This window comes from Pristiophorus japonicus, chromosome 2 (genome assembly GCF_044704955.1).
Source record: "Pristiophorus japonicus isolate sPriJap1 chromosome 2, sPriJap1.hap1, whole genome shotgun sequence".
Lineage (NCBI taxonomy): Eukaryota > Metazoa > Chordata > Chondrichthyes > Pristiophoridae > Pristiophorus > Pristiophorus japonicus.
Window position 1 is genome coordinate 177,772,652 of NC_091978.1, and position 17,302 is coordinate 177,789,953.

The 17,302-nt window shown below is 44.0% G+C and overlaps 1 protein-coding gene across 4 annotated transcripts in view; it reads right to left on the bottom strand.

Moving 5' to 3' along the window:
• LOC139242811 (TBC1 domain family member 1-like) overlaps positions 1–17,302 on the bottom strand; it is a 428,759-nt gene that overhangs the window by 190,917 nt on the left and 220,540 nt on the right. For 3 of the 4 annotated variants that reach the window (XM_070870508.1, XM_070870511.1, XM_070870517.1), the window contains exon 10: positions 10,310–10,572. In XM_070870508.1, coding sequence (XP_070726609.1) covers positions 10,310–10,572 — 263 coding nt within the window. Of the gene's footprint in view, positions 1–4,448; positions 4,526–10,309; positions 10,573–17,302 lie in introns of those variants that run through there. The other variant, XM_070870523.1, reaches the window with a different exon arrangement.

Consider the following 17,302-nt stretch of genomic DNA (forward strand, 5'->3'; position numbering starts at 1 on the left):
AGGTAAGAGAGAGAAAACATTGCAAGTCACCAGTCTGGACTAGATTTAAAATGAGTGCGAGAGAAGACAGCAGCCTAAATTCTCTGAGTTCGTGCTGGCACCGCATCAACTGCCGTGTTTAGGAAAATGATAAAATCACAGCAAGTCCACAATTTGGTAAAATGCACTGACAACAGACAACGGCTCGTAATGGGGATGGGAACCTATGCAGGGAGACAGAGGGAAGTAGAATGGGGGCAGAAGCAAAAGTTAGAAAGAAGTAAAAGTAAAAGTGGAGGGCAGAGAAACCCAAGGCAAAATACAAAAAGGGCCACATTACAGCAAAATTCTAAAGGGGCAAAGTGTGTTAAAAAGACAAGCCTGAAGGCTCCGTGCCTCAATGCGAGGAGTATTCAAAATAAGGTAGACGAATTAACTGCGCAGATAGCTGTTAACGGACATGATGTAATTGGCATCACGGAGACATGGCTCCAGGGTGACCAAGGCTGGGAACACAACATCCAGGGATATTCAACATTCAGGAAGGATAGACAGAAAGGAAAAGGAGGTGGGGTGGCATTGCTGGTTAAAGAGGAAATTAGCTCAATAGTAAGGAAGGACATCAGCTTAAATGATGTGCAATCAGTATAGATGGAGCTACGGAATGCCAAAGGGCAGAAAACGCTAGTGGGAGTTGTGTACAAACCACCAAACAGTAGTAGTGAGGTTGGGGACAGCATCAAAGAAGAAATTAGGGATGCGTGCAATAAAGGTACAGCAGTTATCATGGGCGACTTTAATTTACATATTGATTGGGCTAACCAAACTGGTAGCAATGTGGTGGAGGAGGATTTCCTGGAGTATATTAGGGATGGTTTTCTAGACCAATATGTCGAGGAACCAACTAGAGGGCTGGCCATCCTAGACTGGGTGATGTGAAATGAGAAAGGACTAATTAGCAATCTTGTTGTATGAGGCCCCTTGGGGAAGAGTGACCATAATATGGTAAATTCTTTATTACGATAGAGAGTGACACAGTTAATTCAGAGACTAGGGTCCTGAACTTAAGGAAAGGTAACTTTGATGATATGAGACGTGAATTGGATAGAATACACTGGCGAGTGATACTTAAAGGGTTGATGGTGGATAGGCAATGGCAGACATTTAAAGATCACATGGATGAACTTCAGTAATTGTACATCCCTGTCTGGAGTAAAAATAAAACAGCAAAGGTGGCTCAACTGTGGCTAACAAGGGAAATTAGGGATCCAAGGAAGAGGCATATAAATTGGCAAGAAAAAGCAGCAAACCTGAGGACTGGAGAATTTTATAATTCAGCAGAGGAGGACAAAGGGTTTAATTAGGAGGGGGAAAATAGAGTATGAGAGGAAGCTTGCTGGGAACATAAAAACTGACTGCAAAAGCTTCTATAGATATGTGAAGAGAAAAAGATTAGTGAAGACAAACGTTGGTCCCTTGCAGTCAGATTCAGGTGAATTTATAATGGGGAACAAAGAAATGGCGGCCCAGTTAAACAAATACTTTGGTTCTGTCTTCACGAAGGAAGACACAAATAACCTTCCGGAAATACTAGGGGATCGAGGGTCTAGTGAGGAGGAACTGAAGGAAATCCTTATTAGGTGGGAAATTGTGTTAGGGAAATTGATGGGATTGAAGGCCGATAAATCCCTGGGGCCTGATAGTCTGCATCCCAAAGTACTTAACGAAGTGGCCCTAGAAATAGTTGATCATTTTCCAACAGTCTATCGACTCTGGATCAGTTCCTATGGACTGGAGGGTAGCTAATGTAACACCACTTTTTAAAAAAGGAGGGAGAGAGAAAATGGGTAATTATAGACCGGTTAGCCTGACATCAGTAATGGGGAAAATGTTGGAATCAATCATTAAGGATGAAATAGCAGCGCATTTGGAAAGCAGAGACAGGATCGGTCCAAGTCAGCATGGATTTATGAAAGGGAAATCATGCTTGACAAATCTTCGAGAATTTTTTTGAGGATGTAACTAGTAGAGTGGACAAGGGAGAACCAGTGGATGTGGTGTATTTGGACTTTCAAAAGGCTTTTGACAAGGTCCCACACAAGAGATTGGTGTGCAAAATTAAAGCACATGGTATTGGGGGTAATGTACTGACATGGATAGAGAACTGGTTGGCAGACAGGAAGCCGAGAGTCGGGATAAACGGGTCCTTTTCAGAATGGCAGGCAGTGACTAATGGGGTGCCGCAGGGATCAGTGCTGGGACCCCAGCTATTTACAATATACATTAATGATTTAGATAAAGGAATTGAGTGTAATATCTCCAAGTTTGCAGATGACACTAAACTGGGTGGTGGTGTGAGCTGTGAGGAGGACGCAGAGGCTGCAGGGTGACTTGGACAGGTTAGGTGAGTGGGCAAATGCATGGCAGATGCAGTATAATGTGGATAAATGTGAGGTTATCCACTTTGGTGGCAAAAACACAAAGGCAGAATATTATCTGAATGGCGGCAGATTAGGAAAAGCGAAGGTGCAACGAGACCTGGGTGTCATGGTACATCAGTCATTGAAAGTTGGCATGCAGGTACAGCAGGCGGTGAAGAAGGCAAATGGTATGTTAGCCTTCATAGCTAGGGGATTTGAGTATAGGAGCAGGGAGGTCTTATTGCAGTTGTACAGGGCCTTGGTGAGGCCCCACCTGGAATATTGTGTTCAGTTTTGGTCTCCTAATCTAAGGAAGGACATTCTTGCTGTTTGAGGATGTGCAGCGAAGGTTCACCAGACCGATTCCTGGGATGGCAGGACTAATATATGAGGAGAGACTGGATTGACTGGGCCTGTATTCACTGGAGTTTAGAGGGATGAGAGGGGATCTCATAGAAACATATAAAATTCTGATAGGACTGGACAGGTTAGGTGCAGGAAAAATGTTCCCGATGTTGGGGGAAGTCCAGAACCAGGGGTGATATAGTCTAAGGATAAGGGGTAGGCCATTTAGGGCTGAGATGAGGAGAAACTTCTTCACTCAGAGAGTTGTTAACCTGTGGAATTCCCTACCGCAGAGAGTTGTTGATGCCAGTTCATTGGATATATTCAAGAGGGAGTTAGATATGACCCTTACAGCTAAAGGGATCAAGGGGTATGGAGAGAAAGCAGGAAAGGGATACTGAGGTGAATGATCAGCCATGATCTTATTGAATGGTGGTGCAGGCTCGAAGGGCTGAATGGCCTACTCCTGCACCTATTTTCTATGTTTCTATGTAATTTGCGGTGAAAGGCGTTCGCCGCCAGCTCCGAAGCAAGCTTCTCTCAAAGATCTCGCGATATCTCTGGTGAGAAGTTCAGCTTTTCCGACGTGCAGTTGAAATCAGCGCAGTTTAGTGGGAATCCCCTATTGCGAGCTGCAGTGACGTCAACATGCTGTCTGAACAGCCAATCTCAATGCAGAATTCTCACAGACCAAAAACCAGCAAGTTAGTCTGCTCCTTTGATTCTAACTTTTTAAAAATGTTGGAGCAAAACAGAGATTGGGCTCTTGTGGGGGAAAGCTAATCCTGAAATAATGAACAAACATTTCAAAAAATAATCTACTTTTTAAGTTTCTTAAAATGGATAAATTTGAGTCCACAAAATTAAAATTAGTTTTTCAGGGTCATAACCTTTATTTGGCAGTCAATATGCTGTTAAAACCCCAGTTACACCTAACCCAAAAAGGTCTAATCTTTAATGGGATATTTAAAGCTGTATTACTGGGGAAGAGCCGAAGTTTGTGTCAGTTTCACTGATTGCCAGCTGTGGTGGGTGGCGCGGGATGGGGTGCACAGCCAGTGTTGGAACAGTGACTGACAGACAGCAACTTCAGGATTTCCACATTAGGGTGCGCATGCGCTAGATCCTGAAGTTGCAGTTAGTTTTAAAGGGGTAATAACAGTGAACGCTGTTTGTTCGCTTTTATTACCCACTGAAAATTCCGGGCCAATGTACCTCATCACCTGCGCAGATTCAGAACATTTACCCATGTATCACCCTCACCCTTTTTATAACTGGAGTCACCAAACAAACAGAAAAGGGGAGAAACAAACTGTCAGAAAAAGTGTCACAGTGAGGAACTGTGGTTTAATCATGTAAGATTACAGACAGAAGCAACAATCTATGGGGATTTTGTGTGTTCACTTCTTCTGTGCTAATACAGCTAAAAATAAAAACTCCTGTATTTATTCAGTAATCTCACAGCCCATATTTACCACCGCCATGAATGTGTGCTTTATGTTTACTCCATTACTGACCTACATGTTCTTGCATGCTTAGTAAGTGTATGCCAGCTAATTGTTTGGCTCTTGCAATAATTAGGTGGCACACACCAACATGCCATGTACGCAGCACAGCAGACCACACCATCACACTATGAACATGCCACAGCAGGCAATGCATCATTCAATTCATGCCTCCATATCTGGGAACAAGTTGCCTCACCTTCTTTTCAACATCAGCCCACCATCCCTTGCATTGGAACTAGTCTTCAAATACTTAAAAAAATTTGGAGTAGAGGTAGAAGATCGCAGGTGATCTGCAGTCCTGTGCAACCTGGGTTGCGGCGATTTTGTGTTAGTGTTACCAATTGATATGTTCAGGCTGCGTGTCCAGAAAACAGGAGAGACAGAGACAAGTGGACAGAATCAGAAAATAAAACTTCACATTTTGTTTAAAATGTTTAACAAACAGTAATGTCGGTGTTGTAAAATCTTTGCAGTTCTGTAAAATGTCCTCAGAATAAGGATTCAAGTAGACAAAAGTGCTAATTATAGTACATTTATTAGCATAGTTTGCTAAAAGGTACAGGAACTCTTTGCTGATACAACGGAGGCTACACAAATGGCCTGGCCTGGTAATTTGGCCATACTCATCTCTTAACAAATGCAGTGCACCAGAGGTGGCCTGAGCCTGCACAATTAGATTTGATGTGCAAGGGATACGTGTGACTGGGAAGATCCGATCTTCCACTTGGCCCCCCCCGCCCCGTCGAATGGCAGGGTCCGGGCAGCACTTTTCCACTGTAGCTGTTGAGATGAGTGAAGCCAAATTTCCAGACCAGCCCAGGCCATTGTATAGCCTGGGTGCCCTCCCACGGCTGACCTGCACCTCCATCACCCCCCTCCCCACGACCCCAGCAGGGCCTTACACTGGGAATGGGAAGGAACTTGTGTTATACATGTAAACTTGTATTCACTCGATACAGCCATCAGAGGGCTCATCCCCTGGAGTCCCAAGGGATCCCATAATCCCTTAGGAGCAAAGGTATTTAAGGAGGCCTCACAGGTTGGAGTGGCATTCTGGAGACCTGCAATAAAAGACTAAGGTCACACTTTACTTTGAGCTCACAGTGTTCGGTCCGACTTTTTCTCCACACTTAACAACTGGTGACGAGATACCTGCAACGTACAAGGCAGGCCCCACATGACTGAGCTGCACATCTGCAGATGTCTCAGAGTCCACCATCAAGGGTGATGAATGCAAGGCCATTAACACCTTGTTGGCATTGCGGGGGTGATCATTGTTTCCATTCATGCCGATTCAAAGAATACGTTTGCAAAGGCTGTGGAACAATGGGACACCTCCAACGTATGTGCAGGCGAGCTGCAAATCCTGTTAAACCTGCAAGCCACCATGTGGTGGTACATGGGGTGCACACATTCACCAAAAATTGTCCCCCCAATAATGCTGAATGTTGAACTAAATGGACTCCCGGTGTCAATGGAGCTGGACAGTCCATCATGGGCAAAAAGACTTGAGAAATTGTGGTGCAGCAAGGCCTCAAGGCCAGTCTTAACTCCAATTCGCACGAAACGAAGAACTTACACAAAGGAACTGATTCCCATAATCGGCAGTGCTACCGTAAAGGTCTCCGACAATGGAGCGGTGCACAAGCTACCACTCTGGGTGGTACTGGGCGATGGTCTCACGCTTCTCGGCAGGAGCTCAAGCGCTATCGCCCGCTGATGACACTTCGTGTGCCCAGGTCTTAAACAAGTTCCCTTCGCTGTTCAAACCAGGCATTGGAAAATTCCAAGGAGCAAAAATGCAGATTCACCTAATTCCGGGGGCGTGACCCATCCATCACAAGGCGAGAGCAGTACCGTACATGATGAGAGAAAGGGTAGAGATCAAGCTAGACCGGCTGCAAAGAGAGGGCATCATCTCACTGATCGAGTTCAACGAGCGGGCCAGTCCTATTGTCCCAGTCCTCAAGGGAGACGGCACCGTCAGAATCTGTGACGATTACGAAGTAACTATCAATCGTTTCTCCCTGCAGGACCAATACCCACTACCAAATGACGACGACCTCTTTGCAACGCTGGCGGGAGGAAAGACATTCACGAAACTGGATTTGACTTCAACCTACATGACGCAGGAGCTGGAGGAATCATCGAAAGCCCTCACCTGCATCAACACACACAAAGGTCTCTTCATTTATAATAGATGCCTGTTTGTAATTCGATCAGCGGCGGCGATATTCCAGAGAAACATGGAAAGCTTACCGAAGTCGGTCCCGCGTACCGTGGTCTTCCAGGATGACATCTTGGTTACAGGTCGGGACACAATTGAACATCTACAGAACCTGGAGGAGGTTCTTAGTCGACTCAACCGCATGGGGCTCATGTTAAAATGCTCGAAACACATTTTCCTGACGCCTGAAGTGGAGTTCCTGGGGAGGAGGATTGCGACAGACTGCATCAGGCCCACCGATTCGAAGACGGAGGCAATCGAGAACGCACCAAGGCCACAGAACGTGACGGAGCTGCGGTCGTTCCGAGGACTCCTGAACTACTTTGGTAACTTCTTATCGGGTCTCAGCACACTGTTAGAACCACTGCACGCCTTACTGCATAAAGGGGACGAATGGGTATGGGTCAAAAGCCAAGAAAATGCCTTTGTAAATGCTAGAAAATTGTTATGCTCAAACAAATTGCTTGTGTTGTATGATCCATGTAAGCGTTCGGTACTAGCATGTGATGCGTCGTCATATGGCGTCGGGTGTGTATTGCAACAAGTTAATGATTTGGGGAAATTGCAACCGGTTGCTTATGTATCCAGGAGTCTGTCTAAGGCTGAGAGAGCCTACAGCATGATTGAAAAAGAAGCGTTAGCGTGTGTCTATTGGGTAAACAAAATGATCAATATCTGTTTGAGCTAAAATTCAAATTGGAAACTGAACATAAGCCACTCATATCCCTGTTTTCCGAGAGTAAGGGGATAAATACTAATGTATTGGCCCGTATCCAGAGATGGGCGCTCACATTGTCCACATACAACTACGCCATCCGCCACAGGCCAGGCACAGAAAACTGCGCCGATGCTCTCAGTAGGCTGCCATTGCCCACCACGGGGGTGGAAATGGCGCAGCCCGCAGATCTAGCTATGGTTATGGAAGCATTTGAGAGTGAGCAATCACCCATCACTGCCCGGCAGATCAAAACCTGGACAAGCCAGGACCCCTTATTATCCCTAGTCAAAAGCTGTGTGCTTCACGGGAGCTGTTCCAGTGTCCCAGTGGAAATGCAGGAAGAGATAAAGCCGTTTCAGCGGCACAAAGATGAAATATCTACACAGGCAGACTGCCTTCCGTGGAGCAATCGAGTAGTGGTCCCCAAGAAGGGCAAAGATACCTTCATCAATGACCTCCACAGTACCCACCCAGGCATTGTAATGATGAAAGCGATAGCCAGATCTCACGTGTGGTGGTGCGGTATCGATGCGGACTTAGAGTCCTGCGTTCACAGATGTAATACATGCTTGCAGTTAAGCAATGCACCCAGGGAAGCGCCGCTAAGTTTATGGTCTTGGCCCTCCAAATCATGGTCTAGGGCACATGTCGACTATGCAGGCCAGTTCTTGGCTAAAATGTTCCTTGGGGTTGTAGATGCGTACTCCAAATGGATTGAATGTGAGATAATGTCGGCAAGCACGTCCGCTGCCACTACTGAAAGCCTGCGGGCCATGTTTGCCACGCACGGCCTACCCGATGTCCTGGTGAGCGACAACGAGCTATGTTTTACCAGTGCGGAGTTCAAAGAATTCATGACCCACAACGGGATCAAACATGTCACATCTGCCCCGTTTAAACCAGCGTCCAATGGTTAGGCAGAGAGAGCAGTGCAAACCATCAAGCAAGGCTTGAAGAGGGTAACTGAAGGCTCACTGCAGACTCGCCTATCCCGAGTCCTGCTTAGCTACCGCACGAGACCCCATTCGCTCACTGGGATCCCACCTGCTGAACTGCTCATGAAAAGAGCACTTAAGACAAGGCTCTCGTTAGTTCACCCTGATCTACATGAACAGGTAGAGGGCAGTCGGCTTCAACAAAGTACATACCATGATAGCACAAATGTGTCATGCGAGATTGAAATCAATGATCCTGTATTTGTATTGAATTATGGACAAGATCCCAAGTGGCTTCCCGGCACTGTCGTGGCCAAAGAGTGTTTCAGGAGCAGGGTGTTTCGGGTCAAACTTTCAAATGGACTCATTCACCGGAAACACTTGGACCAAATCAAATTCAGATTCACGGACTATCCTGAGCAACCCAATTTGGACCCTACCTTCTTTGACCCCCCCAACATACACACCACCAGTGGCAACCGACACTGCGATTGGCCACGAAGCAGAACCCATCACCCGCAGCAGCCCAGCAGGACTCACCACACCTGGCAGCTCAGCAAGGCCAGCTGAATCGCAGCCCAGCGAGGGCCCAACAGTTGATTCACCAGTACCAGCTTTCACACCGAGACGATCAACCAGGGTAAGAAGGGCCCCAGATCGACTCATCTTGTAGTTACACTGTTGACTTTGTGGAGGGGGTGGGGGCGGGGGTGTTGTTGTATATGTAAACTTGGATTTACTCTGTACAGCCACCAGAGGGCTCATCACCTGGAGTCCCAAGGAATCCCATAATCCCTTGGAAGCACAGGTATTTAAGGAGGCCTCACAGGTTGGAGAGGCACTCTGGAGACCTGCAATAAAAGACTAAGGTCCACTTTACTTTGAGCTCAGAGTGTTCAGTCTGACTCTTTCTCCATACACAACACCTTAATAAACAAAAGAGCTACAGTGGCTTTGAAATGATTAATCATAATAAAACTAGAACAGCCCACAAAAATAACTCTTGAGGAGCTTTTGACATTTACTTTATTCTTTTGCAACAGGCTGCTCTCCAAAACCCTCCCACTTCAGTCACAAGGAAGAAAGGATAGTCCACGCCACTTATTTATCCACAACTAGTAATAGGGAGAAACAACATAAAGCTGCGGATGGGTAAAGCTTTTTCCCCACCTCCAAAACAGAATCCTTCCTCTCTGCTTGGCATCTCACCAGACTGAAGTGGTGCAAACGGGAGGCTGCTGTGAAATGCAATGCTCTACTAACCAACTCACCAGCCGATTTCACAACTAGATTTTCAGATGGACCCTGTGGCTATTTTCATGGAAATTCACTTTTCATATCATTGCTCAATATTCCAAACTATAACTGTAACTGCAGCCAATTCCATCCAGGCTCCGTGCAATGACCCCCTGATCAATGTATTAAAGAGAAGAGAAGTCACTGCTAGAAATGTGCTGGCTGTATCATGATAGGTAGGAATGGAACATACAAGGGCAATTCCACAGAGCTGAACAACAGAGGAGGATTGTATAATCAACTGTGTCAAATACTTGAGAAAGAAAGATCACGAAGGACAGGAAGGATCAGCCACCAAACCCAATGTCACAGAGGACATCATTCATAAGTTTGTTTAGTTATTGCTACTGCCTTTAACAGATGGTTTGTCACAAAAAACTTCAATGGTTGGAAACAAAAAATGAAATTGCAGAATTTAAAAAAAAAACATCACTTTCGACTGTGTTTAAATGAATATTAATGCCTCATATCGATCAGCTATTAATAGGCCTCAGTTTGTTTAAAGGTGCAAGTGAATACAATAATATTGCCTGTCTAGTTCCTTAAAGTGTGCATCAGCATTGGAAGCAGTCCTACAGAAAACCATGAATTGGACTGCCCACTCTGTCCATCACGACTGAAGATTCCAAATGGAGGCAAGGAGCTTTGTCATGGAATACAATACTTTGAGAAGATTTCAAGATTTTGCTTGGTCAATTTTAAAATATAGTGCAGACTGGTACGTCATAGAGGGTACTTCTTATGAGGTAACAGACAACTTAAAAAAAACACAACAGTAATAGCTCTTTTAGTCAGGAATTGTTACTTGCATAAAAGGCATGATCTCAAATTAAAAAATTATAAAGATATGGATGTTGTCTGTAAAGTATCCAAAATCTTACTTTTGTTTGTGTGGTGTGTCTGTGCTTACTGAGTGATACCTCATCAGTTTTGGCTTGGGAAAGGATGGGGTCTCCTCCAGGGTCTGCTGTGGCTGTTCAACACTGGAAGGCATGTAACTGAAAGTATTGGCTCGTCGTCTAAATGCTGGTTGAGTTGGTTCAGTGCTGTTATCTAGGTCTTGCAACAAATTTCCTGTGGAACCATGAGACTTCACAGGACTAATAGAGGGTGCCTGGTCATCACTTTCATCCAAAGATGCAGTCTGTGTGGACAAAAAGTAATTAAGTTTAATTAATAAATTGCTACATCCAGCTGTCTCTTCTTTGGCACATTGCTCTTTCATTAAAAACATTTAAATATTTTTCTTTTCTTAAATGATTTTCATTACTTTTTCTTTCAGTTTCCCTTGGTGTCTCTGAACCACACATCCACCTCCAGCTGGGAGAGCACTTGTCTGGGACATAGTGCTCTCCACAATGATTAGCTAACAAAACTGAAATGTCAGAGATCACACTTTTAAAAGCCACAGAAAGGGATTTTCTTAACCAGTTCTTAATGAGAAAAAAACACTAATTTTTCTAATTTTTTAATAAAAGGAATCTTGGCTGCCTGTTTAATTGGGGAAATCTGAGTAATATCAGGTTCAGACAGAAGAATGTTGCTATTAGATGGCACTCCATCAATAGCTTAACAATAACCTGCAATAACCTAACAATAATAAGGCAAGCCAAAGAGTAAAAACACATTTGGGACTTCAGCTTCAAACTTTTGGATGAAGTGCTGATTAAAATCAGAACATTTTATTATCTGGTTCAAACATACTGGTTTGACAGTTGTCCTAGACATTCCTGCTCCTTTACTTCATCACATCAAATGACCACCATCACTGTGACAGGCTTGGGCACACCAGTATTCCATCCCAGCATTACAGTTTAAACAATCCGCCTGGTAGGACAGAATGTATATTTATGCGGCTAGGTGTTTTTCCGCAGTTCAATGGACATCTATATAAGAATATATATTTGCTATTTATGACATGCACTCCGTATTTGGGTACCATCAGTCACACAAAGTGCAGCTACAGACTTCGACCACCAGATGGAGCTTCAGAAGCTCCAGATCAGAGACCGACAGCAGCAGGATTCAAACTATCCTCACTGCCAATATCCCAAACCTTCCTCTTGGATGACGGCAAGTTTGAAAAAAAAAACTTCACCAGTTTCTTCTTCTATTGTTTCAGTTCAATTCAAAGAAGATCAGCCATGATCTCGTTAAATGGCGGAGCAGGCTCGAGGGGCCAAAAGGCCTACTCCTGCTCCTATTTCTTATGTTCCCTCTCCTTTTCAATCAGAGATGAATTCTGCAGGCTGTTTCCCAGTCTCACCACCTCCCCTCACACCTGTATATCTTGACCGCTGCTCCAGAAGCTGTATATCTCCACACCTATACATCAATGCATTGAGGAAAATCCACTTTGTTTCGACTTTCTACGGGCAACGCCATGGGAGAGTCACAAATAGTATTAAGATTTTGTCATTATACTTACTGAAAGCCAAGTGCAATCAGCACCCTAATCTAAGAAACCATTTACAAACAGTGACTCTTGGTACTGAAGATAAGAGGTCTGTAAGGTTTACATTTTAGTAGACTTTAAAACATAGTAACACAACCACGAGATAGACCACAGTGCGGTTAGCCTGATCAAAGCAGATCCCCGTCTTGCTTCCCACCACGAAATTTCAATTATGTTTTTTTCTTATGTAAGTTTAGATAGGCCAATATATTATTAATTTAAAGCAGAACTGTTAGCTGCCTTCTGAATATAATGACATTGTTGTTGTAAGGGAAAAGTGAAACAAAGATAGATTTGGGCTTTGGGGCAGGCGGATTTCACTAGGCTCACTAACAATTTACTGCACCGACAATTCTCTAATGGTTTTGTGATGTTAATGCACATGAGCCTGCAACATAATTTGATGCCAAGTTATTTGATATTTAAGTCAGTATCAAAAGCCAACAAACTCACCAGTAGGCCCGATATCCTGAATTAAAAATGTTAGATCTACCTGAATGATAAAATTGATTGCAACAGCGACAACAACTTGAATTTATATAACACCTTTAATGTAGTAAAATGTAGTCCCAAGGCGCTTCACAGGAGCATTAGCAGACAAAATTTGACACCGGGCCACATAAGGAGATATTAGGACAGGTAACAAGGAGGTAGGTTTTAAGGAGCATCTTAAAGGAAGAGAGCACGCCAGAGAGGTTTAGCGAGAGAAGCCCAGAGCTTAGCGCCTTGGCAGCTGAAGGCACAGCCACCAACGGAGGAGCAATTAAAATCGGGGATGCGCAAGAGACCAGAATTGGAGGAATGCAGAGATCATGATGGATTGTAGAGCTGGAGGAGATCACAAAGATAGGGAGGGGCGAGGTCATGTGGGTTTTGTAAACAAAGATGAGAATTTTTAAATTGTGGTGTTGCTTAAACGGGAGCCAATGTAGGTCAGGGTGATGGGTGAACGGGACTTGATGCGAGTTAGGACACAGCAACAGTTTTGGATGATCTCAAATTTACGGAGGATAGAAAACGGGAGGCCAGCCAGGAGAATATTGGAATAGTTGAGACCAGAGGTAACAAAGGCATTGATGAGCCAAAGCAGGGTCGAAGTCCAGAAGTGGAGGAAGGCAATTTTGGTGACGGAGTGGATATGTGGTTGGAAGCTCAGCTCGTGGTCAAAGAGGATGTCAAGGTTGCGAACTGCCTGGTTCAGCCTCAGACAGTGACTAGGGAGAGGGATGAAGTTAATGGCTAGGGAACGGAGTTTGAGGTGGGGACCGAAGATAATGGCTTCGGTCTTCCCATTATTTAGTTGAAGGAAATTTCTGCTCATCCAGTCGGGCAAGCAGTCTGACAAATCAGAGATGGTGAATGAGCCGCGAGAGCTGGGTGTCATCAGCGTACACATGGAACCTGATGTTGTGTTTTCGATGATGGGGCAGTATGTAGATGAGAAATAGGAAGGAGCCAATGATAGATCCTTGGGGGATGCCGGAGGTAGCAGTGTGGGAGTGGGAAGAGAAGCCATTGGAGTTGATTTGCTGGCTATGACTGGATAGTTAAGAATGAAACCAGGTGAGTGCGGTCCCAGCCAGCTGGACGACGGTGGAGAGGCGTTGCAGGAGGATGGAGTGGTCAACCGTGTCAAAGGCTGCAGACAGGTGGAGAAGGATGAGAAGAGATAGTTTACCATGGTCACAGTCCCATAGAATGTAATTTGTGACTTTGATAAGGACTATTTCAGTTGCAGGAAAGATGGGCACGAATTTGAGGCGACAACAAGTTCAAGGACTTGAGAGGAAAGGGAGGTTGGAGATGGCGCAGTAGTTTGCAAGGACAGAGGAGTCAAGCGTGGCATTTTTGAGGAGGGGGGGGGCGATGACAGCAGATTTGAAAGGGAGGGGGACAGTATATGAGGAGAGAGAAACGTTAACAAAGTCAACTAACATAGATGCTCAGAAGGGAAGTTGGGTGGTCAGCAGTTTAATGGGAATAAGATCGAGGGAGCATTAATATCATTCTCTGCAAAGTGTGAAAGGACTGTTTTGAACTGAAATGTTACAAACTGCTTTGAATAGTAAAAGGGCTGCTGGCATTTTCAGTTCCCCTGCTTGAACCAGGTGTTTCCACATCATGGTGATGAAACAAGATTCCACAGAGACAAAAGCTACCAAGGTTCATTGTTTTGTTTAAAAGATCCTGAAAAAGACTAACATTTCAGACAGTTTAAATCATTGATTACCTGCTGCTTATGTTCACCACCGCAATCCATCCCCAATCTCTCCCCTTTGGCTAGGCAGCCATTTTCCCCTCACCTCTGCGAAGCGCGTTGGAACACTTTGCTACATTAAGGGCTCTAAATAAATGCAAGTTGTTGTTGGTGCTTCGGTGCAATTATAAATAATTCTGGTAAATAAATTCACCAACTAGTTTTAGCGAAAACAACGGACAGGGTGGTGTTTACCGTCTTTCAATGTAGACAAGAGCGCACAATATATAGTCCATGCAACCCACTGGTGCAACATCTGATAGCCATTACAGAGACGTGGTTGCAAGGTGACCAAGACTGGGAACTGAATATTTGACAATTCTGAAGGATAGACAGAAAGGAAAAGGAGGTGGGTAACTTTGTTAATAAAGAATGAGATCAGTGCAGTAGTGAGGAATTATATTGGCACAGAAGATCAAAATGTAGAATCAGTTTGGGTGGAGATAAGAAATAATAAGGGGAAGACGACACTGGTGGGCGTAATCGATAGGCCCCTAACAGTAGCTACACTATTGGATGAAGTATAAATAAAGAAATAACGGTGGCTTGTAAGAAAGGTACAGCAATAATCATGGGTGATTTTAATCCTCATATTGAATGGACAAATCAAATTGGCCAAGGTAGCCTTGAGGAAGAGTTCATGGAGTGTAGCCGGGATAGTTTCTTTGAACAGTACGTTGTGAAATCAACCAGGGATCTTGGATCTGGTACTGTGTAATGAAACAGGATTAATAAATGATCTCATAGTAAAGGATCCTCTCGGAAAGAATGACCATAGCATGGTTGAATTTCAAATTCAGTTGGAGGGTAAGAAAGTTGGATCTCAAACCAGTGTCCTGATCTTAAATAAAGGCGATTACAAAGGCATGAAGGCAGATTTGGCTAAAATGAACTGGGAAAATAGATTGAAGTGTAAGACGGTTGATAATCAGTGGCAGACCTTTAAGGAGATATTTCATAACTCTCAACAAAAATATATTCCAGTGAGAAGGAAAGACTTCAAGAGAAGGGAGAACCATCCATGGCTAACAAAGGAAGTAAAGGATGGTATCAATTTTTTTTTAAATGGCATACGTAGTTGCCAAGATTAGTGGGAGGCCAGAGGATTGGAAAAGTTTTAAAAATCAGCAAAGAACGACTAAAAAAATTATAAAGAGAGGGAAGATAGAGACTGTGAGTAAACTAGCAAGAAATATAAAAACAGATAGTAAATGCTTCTACAGGTATAAAAAAAGGAAGCGAGTAGCTAAAGTAAATATTGGTCCCTTAAAGGATGAGACTGGGGAATTAATAATGGGGAACAGGGAAATGCCGGAGACTTTGAACAAATATTTTGTATCAGTCTTCATGGTAGAAGACACTAAAAACATCCCATCAACAGATAATTAAGGGGCTATAGGGAGGGAGGAACTTAAAACAATCACAACCACTAAAGAAAAAATACTCAGTAAAATAATGGGACTAAAGGTGGCCAAGTCCCCTGGACCTGATGGCCTGCATCCTAGGGTCTTAAAAGAAGTGGCTACAGAGATACTGGATGCATTGGTTGCAATCTACCAAAATTCCCTGGATTCTGGAGGTCCCAGCGGATTGGAAAACCGCAAATGTAACGCCTCTATTTAAAAAAAGAGGCAGACAGAAAGCAGGAAACTATAGACCAGTTAGCCTAACATCTGTCGTTGGGAAAATGCTGGAGTCCATTATTAAGGAAGCAGTAGCAGGACATTTGGAAAAGCATAATACAGTCAAGCAGAGTTTGCATGGTTTTATGAAAGGGAAATCATGTTTGATAAATTTGCTGGAGTTCATTGAGGATGTAATGAGCAGGGTGGATAAACGGGAACCAGTGGATGTGGTATATTTGGATTTCCAAAAGGCATTCAATAAGCTGCCACATAAAAGGTTACTGCACAAGATAAAAGCTCACAGGGTTGGCGGTAAGATATTAGCATGGATAGAGGATTGGTTAACTAGCAGAAAACAGAGAGTCAGGATAAATGGGTCATTTTCCGGTTGGTAAACGGTAACTAGTGGGGTACCACAGGGATCAGTGCTGGGGCCTCAACTATTTACAATCTATAGCAATGACTTGGATGAAGGGACCGAGTGTATTGTAGCCAAGTATGCTGATGATACAAAGATAGGTGGGAAAGCAAGTTGTGAGGAGGACACAACAAATCTTCAAAGGGCTATAGACAGGCTAAGTGAGTGGGCAAAAATTTGGCAGATGGAGTATAAGATGGGAAAGTGTGAGGTTATCCATTTTGGCAGGAAAAATAAAAAATTAAATTATTTAAATGGAGAGAGATTACAAAATGCTGCAGTTAAGAGGGACCTGGGGGTCCTTGTGCATGAAACACAAAAGGTTAGTATGCAGGTACAGCAAGTAATCAAGAAAGCAAATGGAATGTTGGCCTTTATTGCAAGGGGGATAGAGTATAAAAGCAGGGAAGTCCTGCTACAACTGTACAGGGTATTGGTGAGGCCACACCTACAGTACTGCGTACAGTTTTGATCTCCTTACTTAAGGAAGGATATACTTGCATTGGAGGCAGTTCAGAGAAAGTTCACTCGGTTGATTCCAGAGATGAGGGGGTTGACTTATGAAAAACGGATGAGTAGGTTGGGGCTATACTCATTGGAGTTTAGAAGAATGAGAGTTGATCTGATTGAAACATATAAATACTGACGGGGCTCGACAAGGTGGAGGCAGAGAGGATGTTTCCACTCATGGGGAAACCAGAATTAGGGGGCACAATTTAAGAATAAGGGGTCGCCCATTTAGTACTGAGATGAGGAGGAATTTCTTCACTCAAAGAGTCATAAATCTGTGGAATTTTGTGCCCCAGAGAGCTGTGTCATTGAATATATTTAAGATGGAGACAGACAGATTTCTGATCGATAAGGTTATGGGGAGCGGGCAAGGAAGTGTAGCTGAGCCCAAGATCAGATCAGCCATGATGTTATTAAATGGTGGCATAGGCTCGAGGGGCCTAATGGCCTACTCCTGCTCCTATTTCTTCTGTTCTTATGCTCCAACATGTTATGCTACAAGGACGATTGCTGGCCAAAGTGGTTTACATGCAACAATTACTTTAAGTGCAGTCACTGTTTTGTGTGATTATTACTGAGCTGTGTTTACACAGTGCTGATATTTATGTC